The sequence below is a fragment of the Bufo gargarizans genome, chromosome 1, assembly GCF_014858855.1.
Source record: "Bufo gargarizans isolate SCDJY-AF-19 chromosome 1, ASM1485885v1, whole genome shotgun sequence".
NCBI classification, from domain to species: domain Eukaryota; kingdom Metazoa; phylum Chordata; class Amphibia; order Anura; family Bufonidae; genus Bufo; species Bufo gargarizans.
Window position 1 is genome coordinate 510998449 of NC_058080.1, and position 20330 is coordinate 511018778.

Sequence of the window (20330 nt, forward strand, 5' to 3'; positions counted from 1 at the left end):
CATCTAATGGGAGAAATACATGAAAATTACATGTAAGCAGCCACAAGACATAGACATACATGTCTGTTACCAGATGGTTGGGGGCCGCACAGAATGGTATCAAGGGCCGCATGTGGCCCCCGGGCCCCAGGTTGTGCACCCCTGATCTAGAAGTTTACTGCCGTCTGGATCACAGCATCAGATAAGTTGATTCAAACACACAGATAATCTTTCTTTATATAGCGCCACCATATTCCATAGCAGTTTACAATTCAGAGGGTTCATGTACAAATCAAGACCACAAAATTACAGGGTAATTTCCAACTAAAACACTAGGAGTGAGGAGGACCCTGCTTGCAAGAGCTTACAATCTATGAGGGAATGGGGGTGACACAAAGGTAAAGTTGTTTGTTTTACAAAGCAATCCAGCCACCTATGTACTAAATAGAGTTGTGCAGGCCGAGCTGCATGAGCTAACTCAGGGATCCGCAACCTCCAGCTGTTCTAAAACTAAACTCCCAGAATCCTCCTTTCACTTCTGCGGTAGTTATAACAGCCAAGAAAGTGTGCATGCTGGGAGTTGTAGCTTCACAGCAGCTAGTGCCCAAGGTTGATGATCCCTGAGCTAGGGCATTGGGTGTGGGGATTTCTGTCGGAGGGTGTTTAGGCTAGTGCTACAAGGCGACTTCTTGTTGCAGAAAAGTCACACATTTTTTTGATAATAGTCAATGGTGTCGCACTGCGACATGCTGCAACGACAGTCGCAAAAAATCCATCCAAGTTGGACTTTTGTGGGACAGTCACATCACAGTTGCAGTGCGACATCATTGACTATCATTATAAAAAATGTCGCCGTGTAGCCCTAGTCTACGGGTGCCTTCACACACTGCGGGTTGGAGAAAATTCAACGACTGAAATCAGTTCATTCATTTGAAATGGACTGAATAAAACGGATTTAAAATTGTGAAATTTTCTGCGACAAAATCCGAAGGAGGGGGTACTAGGAGAAGAGTAGAGTCACTTTAACCGAACACGATGAGCCTGCCTGAAGAGATGGGTTTTTAAGGCACGTTTGAAGGTGGAGAAGTTGTGAATTGAGGTTATTAAAGGGGTTCTCCGGGAATTAAGAAAATGAAAATACTTAAATATTACTTCATTATAAATATATTCCCAACTATCTTATATTAGTTATAATGGCTTGTTTTGTCTAGGGAGCAATGATTAGGAAAAACAAAATGACCACCGTCCTATCAGTACACACAGAACCTGTCCTAATCATACAGGAGGACAAGTTACTTCACTGAGGTAAAGAGCTGCCTCATCCTCCTCTCTGCTTGTTAGGGATTATGATCCTGAATACAGTTTAAGGTCTCATGCACACGACTGTAGTTCTGGTCCGCATCTGAGCCGCAGTTTTTGCGGCTCGGATGCGGACCCATTCACTTCAATGGGGCCGCAAAAGATGCGGACAGCACTCCGTGTGCTGTCCGCATCCGTTGCTCCGTTCCGCGGCTTCCGTTTTTTGCGGATCTGCGGACCGCAAAAAACGGCACGGTCGTGTGCATATAGCCTAATATGATCTTCAGCTAAATCTCTGTAGGAATGGAGCTCATGAGCAGATGTGGCTAATGAGCAGCAGCACTTGTATGCAGTCTCCGTTACCACAGTCTGTCCTGTCCGTCCTTTCTGTACTTCACGTCTCCTCATGAACTGCATTCCCACAAAGATTCTGCTAAATATCATATTAAACTGTCTTCAGGATCATAATCCCTGACAAGCAGAGCAGAGGATGAGGCAGCTCTTTAGCTTAGTGTTGTGAAGAAACGTGTCCTACTGTGCAAACCATTATAACTAATGAAAGGTATTTGGGAATATATTTATAATAAAGTAATATTTACGTATTTTCATAATTCCCGGAGAACCCCTTTAATCTTCGGTCACTAACAGAACAGAGAGCACGAGTAGGGTGGTAGACGGAAATGAGAAAGTAGATGTATGGAGGTGCAGCACTGTGGAGAGCTTTGTGGGTGAAGGTGAGAAGTTTGAACTGTATTCTGTGGTGGATGGGTAACTAGTGAAGTGACTGGCATAGGCTAGTAGCATCAGTATAGCGGGTGGATAGATGAGCCTGGCTGCAGCATTTAGGACAGTCTGAAGGGGGCAGAGTTTAGTGATGGACATGTTACACTGTCCTCCTGTCTATACTGGATCTTCTCTAGTTATACCCGTTACACACTGATAACGATTATTACTAGAGGAACGGTCAGTATATTGCAGCAGCATTTGTTCAGCAGTGGAACCTACAGAGAAAAGGTGGAATAGAAAGATTTGTGCCTCTTCTGTGTTGTGGACCCACTCTTGGTTTTGGCTTACAACTATTGATGCAAAAATACTGACCGTGTGAAGAGACCGTGTGAAAGAGGCCATAGTGAAGGTTTCTGGAAATCATTAGAAACATTCCCTCATGCACATGCATTTGTTTTGTAGTCCACAAATCAGAGATGACGTCCGCAATTTTTTTTTATGGCAGATCCGTTGACTTCAATGGGTCTGTGGTCAGAATTTTGAGGACATATTTTATCTTTTTTTGGAACGGACATACGGATGATCCGAATGCTTTCCACATCCGTATGTCCAGTTTGGAAAAAGATAAAACATGTCCTATATTAAGCCACAAAACATGGACTATGGACCCATTGAAGTCAATGGGTCGTCACAAAATATCCGCAATTTGCAGGCCACAAAATACATAGGCCCCTTTCACATGGGCGAGATTTCCACGCGGGTGCAATGCGTGAGGTGGACGCATTGCACCCGCACTGAATCCGGACCCATTCATTTCTATGGGGCTGTGCACATGAGCAGTGATTTTCACGCATCACTTGAGCAGTGCGTGAAAATCGCAGCATGCTCTATATTGTGCGTTTATCAAAGGCCCCATAGAAGTGAATGGGGCTGCGTGAAAATCGCAAGCATCCGCAAGCAAGTGAAGATGAGGTGCGATTTTCACGCATGGTTTGTAAGATTCAAGTCTATTCACTGTATTATTTTCCCTTATAACATGGTTATAAGGGAAAATAATAGCATTCTTTAATACAGAATGCTTAGTACAAGGTCAATTGAGGGTTAAAAAATAAAAATAACTCACCTCCTCCTCTTGATCGCGTAGTTGCCGATCTCTTCTTACTTCTTTGATCATGAGCTGCCAGCTAAAGGACCTGTGGTGATGTCACATCACACGGTCCATCACCGTGGTGATAGACCATGTGATTGGACCATGTTATGAGCTCGTTGCGTTAAAATCGCATGCGGTGCGATTTTTACGCACGGTTGCTAGGAGACGATCGGGATGGGGACCCGATCATTATTATTTTACCTTATAACATGGTTATAAGGGAAAATAATAGCATTCTTAATACAAGTAAATTAAGGATGGAGGGGTTAAAAAAATAAAATAAAAATGCACCTCATCCACTTGTTCACGCTGCCTGGCTTGTCTTCTTTGATGACCTGGGAGGAAAAGGACCTTTGGTGACGTCACTGCGCTCATCACATGGTCCATCACCATGGTGATGGACCATGTGATGAGTGCAGTGACGTCACCAAAGGTCCTTTTCCTTCCAGGTCCTCAAAGAAGAAGAAAGACGATGAGCTGGGCTGCGCGAACAAGTGGATGAGGTGAGTTTAATTTTATTTATTTTTTTAACCCCTCCATCCTTAATTTACTTAGCGTTCTGTATTAGGAATGCCATTATTTTCCCTTATAACCATGTTATAAGGGAAAATATTAAAATCTACAGAACACCTAACTCAAACCCGACCTTCAGTGAAGAAGTCTGGGTTCGGGTTTGGGCACCACATTCAGTTTTTTCTCACGCGTGTGCAAAACGCATTGCACTCGCGCTGAAAAAAATGAAGAACGCAAGTTACGCAACGCAATCGCATACAAAACTCACCCCACTCGCAGGCAAAAATTGCACAATTTTCCCGCGACGCACCCACATCCTATCCGGCCCTAACACGCGACGCCCGTGTGAAAGAGGCCATTCAGTCGTGTGCATGAAGCGGTCGCCGTAATGGATTGCTTGAATTCGTTTTACCAAACAAACCAGGGCAAACTGGGCTCCTGCATGGGGCTTAATGGTTCAGGGGCAGCAGTGGAGAGGATGGATTTCCCTGGCTTTGGTTATTTGCTTCTCCATTACACTGGTCACACATGAGGCCGCCACATCTTCTCTGGCTGCATTTTATAGTAAAAATGACAGGAAAACATTTGTGTCATTTTAAAAAAAGGCGCAAAACTGCTGGGTGTCAAATAACGCCTTCTTTTTACTCAGAAACTTGGCCAAAGTTATTTTTTTTCTGTAGGGAAAGCTGGTAACCCTAACTGCCACAGTGTATATATAGGCGGGCTGGTGGGGCAGTGACCTGGCAGCGGAGGGCAGCTCAAGCACCTATATTTACTGCCATTGGCAGCCCTGTCATACATGACTACTACACGGAGGCAGGCGCGCCTGGAATGTCGCACTTCTCTTCATGAATGGCGCGCTCCCATTGTGCGCCTCTGCTCCCGCCACACAATAGGGCAGGGGGGCTCCTATGGCCGCGCAGGCCGGCATCGCTCACTTTGATGACACCATTAATATTAGCACTGATTCCACAACAATAGCGCCGCTGACAATACTATTATTAATAGCCTCCAATTGGGCGCTAAGGATTCCCATGCACACAGCGACCTCTGGCGGCGCCGCAAGGGACACACAGGCGTGAGGCCTGTGAGACACAGCGGGAGCTTGGATCTCCCCCCCTCTCCAACTTCGCCGCCCCGTCACGTGAACGCTCTCGGCCAACCAGAGTCCGTGTTGTCGCGGCCGGACGCCATTGCTGCTGTCAGAGAGGCGAAGCTCTGGTCAGTGTGTGTGAGAGAGAGAGACGAACGGCGGGAGAGACCAGGAGCCGAGCTATCCACCGAGCCCCCCGGGGAGGCGGGCCGAGCACAGGTCCCACAGGAAGGCCCGGGTCTGCTGGCTCTGATTGAGGACGCTGCTGGACTAGGCCCCTGAGGCCTCCTACTGTGACACGGGGCGGTCTCCCCCCCTCAGTCCTTGATTTCTGTGTGTGTCTCCCGCCGCCTGCCCTGGCTGAGAGGAGCGGAGCCCCCCTGTGTGACTGAGCGGATGTGGCCTGACTGTCTAGCCTGTGGCGGGGAGTGAGCGGCTACACCGGGGCCCGCGGCTGGCGCTCCGCTGTCTGAGAGCCCGGCGCCCTGGCATCGCGCAGCCTCCGCTTAGCCTCCCCGTACTGGCATTACATTCCCTGAGAAGCGGGGGGAGGCCGCTGCGCTTCCTTCCCCTCCTCTTCCTCTCACATCCCACGGCTTCAGGCCGCCCCTCCCCCACACGGGTGACTCATTTCACCGCGCCGGATTATCGGCCCAGTCCGGGCTCATTGGAGCTGTTCTCCTCGGGACTCTTTCATCCGGGCCGGCCCTGCCTAGGACATGGTTGTATCCCGCCGGCCTCTGTGATTCGTCATCCCCGTGCCCCCCTCTAGGCCCGGGCCTGGTCTGCAGCCGGCCCTCTTTCGGTTCGGATCCAGGATTTTAGCTCTCAGACATGCCCAGCTCTGGTAGCCAGGCACCTGGAGGATCATGACTGCGGCGGCGAACTGGGCAGCCAACGGGGCGAGCCTGGAGGACTGTCACTCTAACCTCTTCTCACTGGTAATGCTCAGTGTCTGTGTGTCCTGTCAGGTGCCACCCTGGTTGTGTGTGGGAAGTAGATGGTGCCCAGAACCATGATGGGCATCTGCCAGTGCTGGCCTAGAAGTTTAGATCTCCAGTCATTAAGGGGGTTCATGCTGCACTTCTTTCCATGTATTAGGCATATGGAGGTGAAAGTTGGGGCCTCCCACTTGTGCCACCCATGGTGTATATCTGCTGGTTATGTTTATTGCTTAGACTACTGATGGCGCGGATGGCCGTGCACCCCAGACAGTTCGCCAGTGTAAAAAGGAATCTGAGGGTACCTGCACACGTTGCTGAAAAACCCCAGCGTGATACGGGATCCGCAAAGTGAATGAGACTTGCCAAATCTCGCGCACTTTGCGTAGATTTAGCAGATTTCAAAATCTGCAGCTTGTCACTTGTTTTCGTGGATTTTCAGTGCAGATTTTACCTTTTTGTGATGCGAAGGGTGAAATCGGGACAAATCGGAAGCAAGTAACGCGTAGATTTGGTGCGGAGACGCAGAGAAGTCCGCGTGGAAATTCTGATTGTAAGGCCTCATGCACACGTGTCTTGAAAAACACGGATGGCCTCCGTGTGCGTTCTGCCATTGATATAACTGCTTTTTCTTGTCCGCACAACGGACAAGAATAGGACATGTTATATATTTCTTTGCGGACCATGGAACAGAGCAACAGATGCGGACAGCACACGGAGTGCTGTTCGCATCTTTTGCGGCCCCATTGAAGTGAATGGCTCTGCATCCGAGCCGCAAAAACTGCAGCTCGGATGTGGACCCAAACAGTCGTGTGCATGAGGCCTAAACCCGCACCTGTGCAGGTAGCCTATGTGGTCCCTCTATTTCTGGCACTGACAATGGCAGGACCATCTGTAATAAAGATGTGTGTGTGTGTGTGTGTGTGTGTGTGTGTGGTCCACAGGCTGGATTTGTCCTTTCTTGGGCCCCTTGGACATGACTTTTTTGTGGATCCATTCATTTAATGGTGGACAGCACACTGTCACTATGTCTGTTTCGCCGTCATGCCAAAGTGATAGAACGTGTCCTGTTTTGCGTTTTTAACATAAGGTTGGATGTGCAGAACGCACATGGCTAGTGTCCGTGGTTTGCTTATCTGCAGAACGGATACAGCCTTGTTGCAGCGATCAGCACTCCAGCCGTTCAGAAACTACAACTCCCAGAATTCTCCTCCTCACCGCTATGGTAGTTATAAGAACAGCTGAGCTAGTGTGCTTGCTGGGGGTTGTAGTTTCACAGCAGCTGCCCCCATCCCTGGCGTCAGATTTCTCACTGGATGTCTTTCTTTTATGACAAGTCCTTGTGCGATTAATATGTCTGCAGAGCTTTTCATGAGTAACTGTTCAGTGCGGTAATTGCAGGGAATTGAGGTGCTTTTTACTGTAAAATAAAAACTCATCAGTAGTTGATGGAAAAGAACCATAACATAAAGGGACTCTCCCATTTCATAAAGTATTTGACTAAAGGCAGGCAGTATGATAAAAGCCAATACTCCCCCCTTCAGCATCGATGCCTGTCTTTGTTTATGTGGCTGTGGTGATGACACATGTGTCTGCTCAAGTGACCACTGCGGCCAGTCACTGGTTTCTGCGGTGATCGGCTGCAGTGGTCGATGGGACGTCCTCACTACAGCTACCACAGATGCCAGAGCGGTGAGTGTTAGTGCTTGTGTTATTTTATCATGTTGGGAGAAACTATGCAAGGTGGTCTACATGGCAGTAGTGCAGATGAATATCTGTGGTGACCACAAAGCCACATGAGGACGCTCAGTATGTTGCATGACTGTCATCCCCCAGCTTTCCTGCACTGCAGGATGTCACATCTGGTGGATCACTGCGTAACTAGGTAGTCGGAGCTGTAATGGAGGGTGTGTTGGTTGTCACCCTGCTTTCCATGATACCGGGCTCATGGTTGTAGGAAGCTTCTTAGTCACTCGTCGGTTTTACATTAGTCAGCGTTTTTACGTTGTCTTGAGCCTGCCTGGTTTATAAACTGCCCTGTGTCTGTCGTGGTGATGTTTGGGAGACTGTTCCCTTTCAGTTACCTGATGTGAACCCCAGTAGCCCCGTGACTAGTATGTCTAGACATTTGCAGCGTTTTGACTTGTGTGTTCTGAGTACTCTGCTGTTTATACCTCCTATATTAGACGGATATCCCGACACTGACCTACAAGAGCATATCTGAGCATGACCCCCCCCCCCCCCCCCAAGAAGGTCCTTTAGAGAACTGAGCTCCGATCTGAAGAGGGGAACGAAACGATATACATGTAAAAATCCAAAAAAGAGAGGGTCTGGCTTGTTTTTCGACATTTCACATAAAGAATTTCAATGGCGTCTCTATGTGACATGCTGCTTCATCCAAGTCGGATCTTTTTGCTACTATCGCATTGATATACATTGTCACGTGTCGCCATACCCCCTTTGTGTCTGTGACTTCAAACCACCTTTAATTTCCTCTAAGTTTTTTCTGGCTTTTTTTCTGCACCTTTGTGTTTTAGGTGTGTGTGTGTGGGGGTTTTTTTTTTTTTTTTTTTTTGTTCCAGATGTTACCTGAAGGTGAAACGCAGTACACGCATTGTTTGACTCCTGTTGTTGTTTTTTTTTTTTTTTTTTTTTCTTCTCTCTTTTCATTATTTTAGTTTTTTAAATCCACATTTCCTGGATCCGCATCCGTTTTTTCGGGATCCGCAATTTTGTTCCTGAAAAAAATAGAACATGTCCTATTCTGGTCTGCAATTGCAGACCAGAAAAGGCATTTTCTATTATAGTGTCTGTGATGTGCGGTCCGCAAATTGCGGATCGCACATTGCAGATGTCCAGGTTTTGCGGATCCGCAAAACACTTACGGACGTGTGAATGGACCCTTAGGCCTCATGTACACAAACTTATTTTTTTGTCCGTTCCGTTTTTTTTTTGCGGACAGGATGTTGACCCATTCATTTTAATGGGTCCACAAAAAAAATGCGTGCTGTCCGTTTCAACAGATGTCACACAGATGTCATCTGCATTTTGCGTGTGCATGTATCCTTAGGAGAATTAAGGCATAAAGAAAACAGTAGCAGTAAGAAACACTGTGTGCAAAAAACTAAATGTTTGCACTTTGCTTTTTTTTTTTTTTATTAACGCCAGCGCCAAATTCTTTGTGTGTGTGTGTGTGTGGGCCCTTACTGTTCATGCCAGTGAGGGCTTCAGTGCCCTAAGGTGGTGTGGCCTACACTGGACAGCCTAGGCCCGGCCCAGGAATGCGACAACTGGGTATCATTTAAACCTGCAGGATCAACTCTACCAGGCAGTATGCCTGCTGTACTAGGGTTCATCTGCTGACAGGTACTCTTTAAAGGGGTTGTCTGGACTCCAGACATTGACCTGTCTTTGCAGCGGCAGTACTGTGTGATTACAACTGTTTATCCTGTTCAAGTGAATGGGGGAGGAAACTGCAGGTAGACATTGAAGAGGAAGCAGCGCTCGCACCAGTGCGATCGGCAGGGGTGCTGGGAGTCAGAACCAGGACAATCTATTATTGATCACAGAGGATTATCCTACGGTGCAAGTAACCAGCTGAAGATCCAGTGGATTGTAGCTTGAAGTATTTATTAAGCAGATACACAACGCGTTTCAGGGATTATCTCTCCTTCAGCAGGTGAAGACTGCATTCCACTGGATCTTCGGTTGGTTACTTGTGCCGAGGGATAATCCTTGGTGATCTGTTATCTTTTTAGGGAATCCAGGCATCCCTGTTAAGAAGACCCCCATCCATGGCTGCAGACCAACCGCCATCTGGAATTCCAGCTCGCATCTTGACGAGCCTTCACTAGAGTTGTGCCTAATGTGAGCGCAACCATTCAAGGGGAGCCTCCATTTTGGTACCCAATATTTACCTGTCTGTACGGTACTACCCTATGGTGCGCCTTTTTTTGTCTACTAGCTGAATATCGCCTGTGTTCTTGAATCTATTATTGATGTCCTGTCCTGAGCATAGGTCCCCAGTATTTGTAACCCGGACAACCCCTTTAAGCAGGGAGATCTCATCAGGTATCCCATTTGTTAGCCAGTCTAACAGGCTAATAGTCTTATGTGCGATGGGAGCCAGATGAAATACCCCATCTCCTCATTCCTGGAGTGTAAGAGATGACAAAAATCGTTCCGTGTGGGTTACACCTTACAACCAGGTGACACCGCGCCTGGAAATGGCCTACTAATGCCACATTTTTTTAGGGGTTATTTTCTATGTATGTCTGTGGAAGTTCTCAGGCTGCTCAGTCACATTGGCTGATGTCCTGGAGGGTACATTTACGCCTTCTGTTTTGTGTTCAGATCCGTTCAGGGCTCTCACAAGCGGTCCAAAAGGGTTCAGTTTTGCCCTAATGCATTCTTTCTTTTAAAAATCTTTTTATTGATTTATAAACATGTAAAAGTATTACAGACAATGGTATGCAAACCCGTGATGTACAAGGCTTAAACATTGCATAAAGGTAAGGACAGAGATCTTGTGTTAAAGGTAGTACATTACATTTAGCAGGGCTTAAGCGTATATCGCAAATGAGAAAGACCCCCCCACAAGCTAGAGAGGGGCTTTAATAAGCGCCAAAGCCCTAATGCATTCTGAATGGGTAAGGATCCGCTCAGAATGCATCAGTTTGCCTCCATTCAGTCACCATTCCGCTTTGGAGGCGGACCCCAAAACACTGCCTGCAGTTTTTTGGTGTCCGTCTGATGAAACCGAGCCAATCGGATCCGTCCTGGCACATAATGTAAGTCAATGGGGACGGCTCCATTTTCACTGACACAATATGGCACAATAGAAAACTGATCCGTCCTCCATTGACTTTCAATGGTGTTCAAGACGGATCTGTCTTGGCTATGTAAAAGACAATACAAACGGATCCGCTCTGAGCGGATGCAGATGGTCGTATTATCTGAACGGATCAGTCTGTGCAGATCCATGACGGATCCGCACCAAACGCGAGCGTGAAAGTAGCCTAAGGAGACTTGTTTTTTTTCAGAAATAATGTAATCTACATTGATCATCATTTGAAGGATTTTTTGTAAGGGGTACACCATGCCATTAGAACAGTGTTTTCCAAAATAACCAATGTATATCAACATAAAACCTTTATTTTTCAAAAAACGTGATGATCATAATTGGAGAACAGCAATGACTGTAGCACAGAGAACGATTCTGGAGGTTACACCAGTCCCCAATCAGTAGAAGTGTACAGGCCCTTGCTTTGAATGACTTCAGCACATCTGCGGCCACAGAACATCACTAGTCCTCACACTGCTCTGCTCTGGTGGGATTTTGGTCCACTCTTCTTCCAGTCTCTAATAGTTCTGTGACCGGTGTGGGTTTAGTGACCATAACTTTGTCACCAAGGATTCTCCAGAGGTTTTCTATTGGGTTTAGATCAGGACTCTGGGTTGACCATTTCATTGTTTCAATGTTTTCAGTTTCAAGGAACTCCTTTACCCGTTTTGCTGTGTGACAGGGGGGCATTGTCCTGCATGACAATTCCTGGCTGGCTGAGTGATGAACGCAAGGAAGGAACCACGTGTTGTTGAAGAAGGTCCTGATACACACTTGCATTCACTCGGCCATGTAGCTGTATGAGGTCCAACTCCTGCTGCAGAAAACATTCCTCAAACCATGACACCTCCTCCTCCACCTCTCACTGACTTTACACACTTTGGGTTCAGTCTTTCCCCAGTTTGTTGACGGACTTAATGTATCCCATCAGACCCAAATAAATTAAACTTGTTTTCATCACTAAAATAAACTCTGGAGCACTTCTCCTCTGTCCACACAACATGCTCCTCTAGCCTTTTGATTCTTTCTGCTAATGAGAGGTTTGGTCACGGCAGAGTGGGCTTTCAGTCCTAATGCTCCTAAACGTGGAGACCCTGTATGACGAGACGGATCCTTATGGGTTGAAACGATTACCCATGGAGATTCTCCGCATTATTCTGTCCTCTCTTGCATTTGTCTTTCGAGGGCGACCAGCCTTCCTGGGGCACTTAAATGAGTTTGTGATGTTGTAAAGATGCAATATTCTAGAAATCACAGACTTGGAACAACCAACTTCTCTTGCTATGGCTTGATAGGGTCACCCATTTGGCCTTCATCTGGACAACCTGCTGCCGGAGGGTTTCAGTCACTTTGGAACGGCACGCCATTTTGACAAAGTTGTTGAAAACTGGAAAGTTAGGCTGCCAGTTATAAAGGGGTTGTCAGATCATTAAGGAAATTAGCACCAGTTGCCAGATTAACACCAATAACTTGCAGGTATCTGAAAGTGTTCTCTAATTTTGATCAGTGTTCTTTTTTTGTTCTCATTTACATTTTTATTCTGTGCTTTAGAAGAAATTCAATTTATGAAATCTTAAAATACTGCTATTTTACTCATGTTTACTACATGTTCACACAGGGCTACACTATGGCCTTGGCATTTTGGAAATTGTGTGTTCTCTAATTTTGATTGCCACTGTATGTGTATATCACTGGTATTATGTATGTGTATAGGACTGCCATTGTAGCAGCTGCCTTCCAGCGTCTGTGATGTCATCTCGTGTGGTAGACGCTGCAGTTGTCACATTTCTCTTCTCTCATTAGCAGATCCTGTCTGTGTTGCCATGTGTCACTTGCTGCTGAGCGATTGTCAGTACAAGCTGTCTGTGTGACACGTTCTTGGTGTGTTGCCTCCATTCTGTGTCTACATCTCTGCCCTTTCTTTCTATAGGAGGATCTGGGTTGGTAAGGCTGTTCTAAGTAAATGCCCACCTGCCTAGTCCTTTCATCATCCTGTTGTCTATGGCTACTTTCACACTAGTGTTTTTTGTGGATCCGTCAAAACGCTTCCCTTACAATAATACCACCACATGCATCCATCATGAACGGATCCGGTTGTATTATGTCTTCTATAGCCATGACGGATCTGTCTTGAACAACATTGAAAGTCAATGGGGATGGATCTGTTTTCTATTGTTTGGCTCAGTTTTGATTCGGAGGCAAACTGATGCATTCTGAGCGGATCCTTACCCATTCAGAATGCATTAGGGTAAAAATGATCCGTTTTGGGCTGCTTGTGAGAGCCCTGAACGGATCTTGCAAATGGAAAGCCAAAAGGTGAGCGTGAAAGTAGCCATGGCAGTAGTTCTCAACCTTTTCACTCCTAGTAACCCGTAGTGACAAGAAGTTCGAACCGAGTACTCCCAAGGAGACGAACATTGATAAATGTTTAAGGGTTTGTCACCACACTCTTCACTATTAAACTTGCCCCCGTTTTTGTGCAATTAAAACTTTTTTTATATGCTAATTAGCCTCTAGTGGTGTGTGTGTGTGTGTGTGTGTGGAAGGGGGGGGGGGGGGGATTGCACTGCACCAGCTCTTAGAGGCTTCGTTCGCCCACCTCTTTCCACTCTCTTCTACTCTTGATTGACAGGGCCAGGCCATCGTTTGTCTCCGCTTGCCGGCCCTGTCTGCCGGGGAAATCTCGCGCCTGCGCCGTGCCATTCAAGGCTTCCTCACTGCACCTGTACCGAATACGTTGCAGGCGCGAGTAGAAGAGAGTGGAAAGCGGTGGGCGAATGGAGCATCTAGGAGCAGGTGTAATGTCCCCCCGCTCCTAGAGGCTAATTAGCATATTATACAAGTTATAATTGCACAAAAACGGGGGCACACTGAGAAAAAAAAAGAATAGCAGAGTTAAATTCAGGTGACATTTGCACATGTTTAATAGTGAAAAGTGTGGTGACAGAAACCCTTTAAAAAAAAAAAAAAAAAAAAAAAAAAAAAAGGCACTTATTGCGCTACTGTCATGGGCTGTTCTAAGCAGTTCCTTCAGATTTTACAAAGAATAGTACAGCATGCAGCACTTATCTTCCTGTCTAAATGACAGATGCTACATTAGGGCCTGTGGGGGATGAGTTTTATTTTTTAAATTGCCATTCTACAATACCAAACATACAGGAGAACACTTCATTACATACCTGTTACATGCAGAACACCATGCTGACTTCTTTCAGCCATGTTTCATCTCTGCAGGGATTGTCACATAGACTTCTCAGGTTCCTATTTTTCCACCAACTTCACCAGCTTCTCAACACCCCATCCTGCCACCCCCAATTATGTGCTTCCCAATACTAGACAGACCGTGCCTCCTTTAGTAATTTATTGCCACAGTGCCCTCAAAAATAATTGCACCTAGCAAATAATCGGTGAGTGCTGTAAACAGTCAAGTGTCCCTCAAAAATAATTGTGGTAAGCTGATACTGTGCCAGGGTGACCCCATAGTAATAGTGGTTCCAAAGGTCCCACCAATAGTGCTCATTCTCTCCCAGAGTGCCCTTAGTACTAATAGTGCCCCTAAAATGCCCCAATAGTAATAATGTCTGCCATTGTGCCCCAAAAGTAAAAATTCCCCAATGGTGCCCATAACATGTTCCTCATAGTGCCCCAGTAGTAATAAAAGTGCACAATGATGCCTCCCAGTAATAAAATTCCCCTGTAGTTCCTCGGTTGTAATAAAGCCCATCAAACTGCCCTTCATTAGTTATGAAGCCCATTATAATACACTGCAGTAGTATTAAAGCCCCCACAGTGTGCCCCAGTAGTAAATATTCCCCCTTATAGTGGCCCCAGTAGTAATCATGGCCACCATAGTGCCAGTGCCCAGAAGCCCTATAAGTAATAATACCTGTCTGTACTGCACCCAGTAGTACTAATGCCACTGTAGTAATAAAGAACCCATAATGTGTCCCAGTAGAAAAAAAATGCCCCCTTATAATGCCGCTGAATGTAACATAAAGACCCCCCTAATGTGCCCCAGTAGTACTAATGCCCCATTACAGTGCCACCATTGGTAATAAAGCACCCATGATATGTGCCAGTAGAAAAAAATGTCCGCTTAGAGTGCCCCCAGTAGTACTAATGCCCCTTTTTATAGTGTTGCCAATAGTAGTAAAGTACTATGTGTGCCAGTAGAAGAAATGCCTGGTATTGCCCTCCATGCTGGCTGTGATGCTGTGCCGCGGTTTGTGTGAAGACTGTGATACAGTTGAATATCGAGAGGCCCTAGCAACCAGCAGTGAAACGTTCCTGGAGTCTAGGGCAGTCCTGCTTACCCCTTGGGTACATGTGCAACAGGTTGAGACCCTGCAGCCCTATACTGTCTACAGCGGTCTCTGCACTATACTATTTTACCATAAAATAATTAACGCAAAAAAAAAAATAACATTACAAATCGAAAGCAGTGATTTGTTTCACCTCATACATCAAAAGGTGCTCGCCTTTTTTAAAATGACATTTAAAAAAAAATATATAAACTTGATTATCCACCTATTTCTCTTAATTTGTGACAATTTAATGCCAATAGCACTGAAATGCCCCATTTCAGGCAATCCTGCCAGACCACACTTGCATATCTGCTATATTTCCTGTGGTAAATTGCAACTTTATGTCTCGGACATTTTTGTTATGGTTTTGTTTGAATATGTAACAAAACCTTGTAGTTTTGGCTCATTTATCACTTGTTCCCATGGCGACTTGCTTTTTCTTTTCATAAATGCGACTTTTTGATAAAGTCACATCTTTCTGCCATAAATGCGACTTTTTACACAAAACACCACATTAGCTGGCTTAATTGACCGCAGCCATTGAAGCGTTTTCTGCCAATAAGGCCTTATGCACACAACCGTTTTTTTTTTTTTTTTTTTTTAAGGTTCGCAAAAACGGGTTCCATAGGTCCGTGATCCGTGACCGTTTTTTCGTCCGTGGGTCTTCCTTGTTTTTTGGAGGATCCACGGACATGAAAAATGAGAAGAAAAAAAAATCTAAGTCAAGTTTGCCATTGAAATGATAGGAAAAAACGGACACGGATGACAATCTTGTGTGCATCCGTGATTTTTCATGGACCCATTGACTTGAATGGGTCCGTGAACCGTTGGCCGTGAAAAAAATAGGACAAGTCATATTTTTTTCACGGCCAGGAAACACGGATCACGGCTGCGGCGGCCAAACAGTGCATTTTCCGATTTATTTTTTATTTTTATTTTTTTTCCCACGGACCCGTTGAAAGTCAATGGGTCAGTGAAAAAAACGGCACAACGGCCACGGATGCACACAACGGTCGTGTGCATGAGGCCTAAGAGGATGATAAATGAGGGGTAATATGTGCCAATTTGGTAGCTCCACGTACTTTGACGTTTATAACTCGTTTTTGGCGTGATGTGTTCTTTATGGTGAAAATTATGGAGAAAACAGTTTATATATTTGGTAGGGATTGACCGATATTGATTTTGTAGGGCCGATACCGATAATTTATGAACTTTCAGGCCGATAGCCGATAATTTATACCGATGTTCTGGGAATTTTCATTTTTGAAAAAAAATAAAAATTCCCACAAATCTGCTGAAAATTAATGTTTATTGTTAATGTGTATTATTATTTTTTTTGTAAATCTTTCTTTTTCATTTATACTTAATATTTTGGGGTTTTATTTTTGTAACTTTTTTTATTTTTACTAACTTTTATCCTCCTTAGGGACTAGAACCCTTGTCCTATTCACCCTGATAGATCTCCATCAGGGTGAATAGGAGCTCACACTGTCCCTGCTGCTCTGTGCTTTGTGCACACAGAAGCATGGAGCTCATCATGGCAGCCAGGGCTTCAATAGCGTCCTGGCTGCCATGGTAACCGATCGGAGCCCCAGCATTACACTGCTGGGGCTCCGATCGGAGGAGCAGGGGACAGGGGATCCTGTGGGGGGGGGCGCACTGCGCCACCAATGTTTTTAATACTGGGGTGGGGCGCACTGCGCCACCAATGTTTTTAATACTGGGCTTGGGGGGGGGGGGGGGGGGCACTGCGCCACTATTTAAGCTTAATCTCTAATTCATTCATATACAGGAGGCGGGAGCTGGCTGCAGTATCACATAGCAGGCTCCCGACCTCTATGAGCTGTAGCTGCGATCCGCGGCACCTGAGGGGTTAACTACCGCAGATCGCAGCTACAGCTCATAGAGGTCGGGAGCCGGCTGTGTGATACTGCAGCCAGCTCCCGCCTCCTGTATATGAATAAATGAGAGATTAAGCTTCATTGGTGGCGCAGTGGCCATAGCTCCTCCCCTCCTCTTGTCCCCTGTCCTCACATTGGCGGCGGCAGCAGCAGCACAGGGGGAGGAGACACTGCTTCCTTCTCTCCTGTGCTGCTAAGGGGAACACGGAGAGCACTGTCAGCAGCGCGATCTGTGTTCCCCAATCCCCATACGTTATCGGAATATCGGCAAAATAGATGCCGATAGCGTTCAAAATCCTCAATATCGGCCGATAATATCAGTAAATCTGATAATCGGTCGATCCCTAATATTTGGTGCAAATCAAAACGCCTTTCTTTTTGGCATTGGTGATCTGCTCCCTTTATTTCACTTGACATGATCCAAAGGGAACAGTGGCCAGTGATTGGCTGCAGTGGCATCAAACAGGGAGTTTACAAGGAGTGACCCGAGACCAGCAGCATAGTCCTGGAAGTGAACTTGTCAGGACCCAATGCCATGGATCAGATAAGTATGATTACCAACGTGGGTCCTGCCAGTCTGAGAGGTCTGGAAATTAGTGCACCATCCCTTTAAATATCTTTCTGGAGGTATTAGTGAGGGTAGAGATAGATGGCAATATAGGATGTGGTTTCAAATCTTTTAGCATAAATCTGGCAAAAGTGGGTGCACGTCCGGGTTTTGTTCTTTAGCTCCACCTCAAGAACTGTATGTATCATATAGATTTAGACAGCACTCCAACGGTAATGATGATGATCGGTGAATTTGTATTTCCTTTCAGCCAGGCACAGTGGTACAAAAGTCGCAACGTTTCGGTCTAACGAGCCCTTCATCAGGCAATAACGTGACCACATGTAAAACGCAGCCGGCGCTACTATCAGCCATCTGCCAGGGCTTTTCTTCACATACTGTCTGCAGGCAAGGTGTAATGTGCCCCTCAGGCCGCAGGCACTGTAGTCATTGATGGGACCAGAGTAAACTGTCCAGTATGGAGGTAGTAGTCTGTCCAGCATGGAGGTAGTCCTAGCCAAAATATGACTCCTCGCTGCATTTATCAGTGAGGTTGTCCTCTGGCAGCACTCCTTTATAGCCATTTCCAGGATTTTACACTGAAGCTGTATACTTGGGCTCCTTTTACACGAGCGAGTATTCCGCGCTGGTGCAATGCTTGATGCGAACGCATTGCGCCAGCACGGAATCCGGACCCATTCATTTCAATGAGGCTGTGTACATGTGCGTTGGTTTTCGTGCATTACTTGTGCGTTGCGTGAAAATCGCAGCATGAAGTGAATGGGGCTGCATGAAAAGTGCATTGCATCCGCAAGCAAGTGCAGATGCGATGCGTTTTTCACGGATGGTTGCGAAGAGATGTTTGTATACCTTCAGGTTTTTTTCCCGCGCGTGCAAAACGCATTAAATCGCATTGCACCCGCGCAATAAAAACGGATCAACTGAACGCGATCGCAGACAATACTGAATGGCTTTGTTAGCGAAATTGCGCATTTTTCACTGAACGTATTTGCAATGCATACGGACACGCTCGGCTGCAAGGGGCCTGTCAATGTGTACTAGGTGAGGGCCTTAGTGATAAAAAAGCAACTCTGTCCTTATAGTGAGCGGTGCTGGAATATCTTCATTTGTCCCCTAGAACGGAGGACAACGGACCCTGTGGGAAGGTGATGGCGTGTGATTCTGCCAGTGCCCCCTTCAGTTTTATCTGCCATGTCTTCACCTCTTCTCCCTGTGAGCTCTTAGAGATTATTAAAGTTAATGCAGCCACTCCGACCATTGCTTGTATGTATGAACTATTGCTTCAGATGCAAAAACGCTGCCAAATCCGGCGAATATTTGCAAGCAAGTTGCATGTGACTAGCATTGTGGGCTATGATGACGGTCACTTGTGAGCTGTTTCTGCTACGGTCGTGTCACATTGTGACAGTGTTGGCTGTTAAATGCAATGTTGCTTCACATGTCGCCATATAAATCCTGCCTTATCAACTGTGGCTTTTTTAACCCCTTAACGCCGTGGGCGCATCAGGACCTCAGTTTTCAGCAGCATCTTTTGGCGTCCCTGAAGTAAACAAGGGTTCTTCTGCGCTGTCGCTAAGGCTACTTTCACACTTGCGCCATGACGGATCCGACAGGCTGTTCACCTTGTCGGATCCGTCCTTCCGCTATATCGCCGGACCGCTGCTCCGTCCCCATTGACTATAATGGGGGCGGAGCTCCGGCGCAACACTGCAGTGCACGACGAAAGCCGCCGGACTAAAAAGCCTGACATGCAATTAGGGCTGCAGCTAACGATTATTTGAATAATCGATTAGTTGCCGATTAATCTCTACGATTAATCGATTAATCGGGAAAAACGACAAAATTACAAAACAGAGAGGTTTATATGATCTTACTTGAAAAATTATGTTCAAAGGCCATATTAAAACAAATTGTGGACGACACTATTATGGGGGATCTGTGGACGACACTATTATGGGGGATCTGTGGACGACACTATTATGGGGGATCTGTGGACGACACTATTATGGGGGATCTGTGGACGACACTATTATGGGGGATCTGTGGACGACACTATTATGGGGGATCTGTGGACGACACTATTATGGGGGATCTGTGGACGACACTTATGGGGGATCTGTGGACGACACTTATGGGGGATCTGTGGACGACACTTATGGGGGATCTGTGGACGACACTTATGGGGGATCTGTGGACGACACTTATGGGGGATCTGTGGACGACACTTATGGGGGATCTGTGGACGACACTTATGGGGGATCTGTGGACGACACTTATGGGGGATCTGTGGACGACACTTATGGGGGATCTGTGGACGACACTTATGGGGGATCTGTGGACGACACTTATGGGGGATCTGTGGACGACACTTATGGGGGATCTGTGGACGACACTTATGGGGGATCTGTGGACGACACTTATGGGGGATCTGTGGACGACACTTATGGGGGATCTGTGGACGACACTTATGGGGGATCTGTGGACGACACTTATGGGGGATCTGTGGACGACACTTATGGGGGATCTGTGGACGACACTTATGGGGGATCTGTGGACGACACTTATGGGGGATCTGTGGACGACACTTATGGGGGATCTGTGGACGACACTTATGGGGGATCTGTGGACGACACTTATGGGGGATCTGTGGACGGCGTAGTTATGGAGAGGGGGATATGTGCACTGTTATGGGCATAACAGTGCACAGATCCCCCTTCCCATAGCAGTGCCATACACAGACCCCCCCTCCTCCCCATAGCAGTGCTATACACAGACCCCCCCCTCCCCATAGCAGTGCCATAGACAGATCCCCCCTTCCCATAGCAGTGCCATAGACAGACCCCCCCTCCTCCCCATAGCAGTGCTATACACAGACCCCCCCCTCCCCATAGCAGTGCCATAGACAGATCCCCCCTTCCCATAGCAGTGCCATACACAGACCCCCCCTCCTCCCCATAGCAGTGCTATACACAGACCCCCCTTCCCATAGCAGTGCCATAGACAGATCCCCCCT

At 46.6% G+C, this 20330-nt stretch overlaps 1 protein-coding gene across 1 annotated transcript in view; it reads left to right on the forward strand.

Annotated features, from left to right (window-relative positions):
* Nucleotides 1–4398: 4398 nt before the first annotated feature.
* Nucleotides 4399–20330, forward strand: part of MED13L (mediator complex subunit 13L) — a 155867-nt gene continuing 139935 nt past the window's right edge. Inside the window, exon 1 of the mRNA XM_044275306.1 lies at nucleotides 4399–5701. Coding sequence (XP_044131241.1) covers nucleotides 5630–5701 — 72 coding nt within the window. The 5' untranslated portion in view covers nucleotides 4399–5629. The remainder of the gene's footprint in view (nucleotides 5702–20330) is intronic.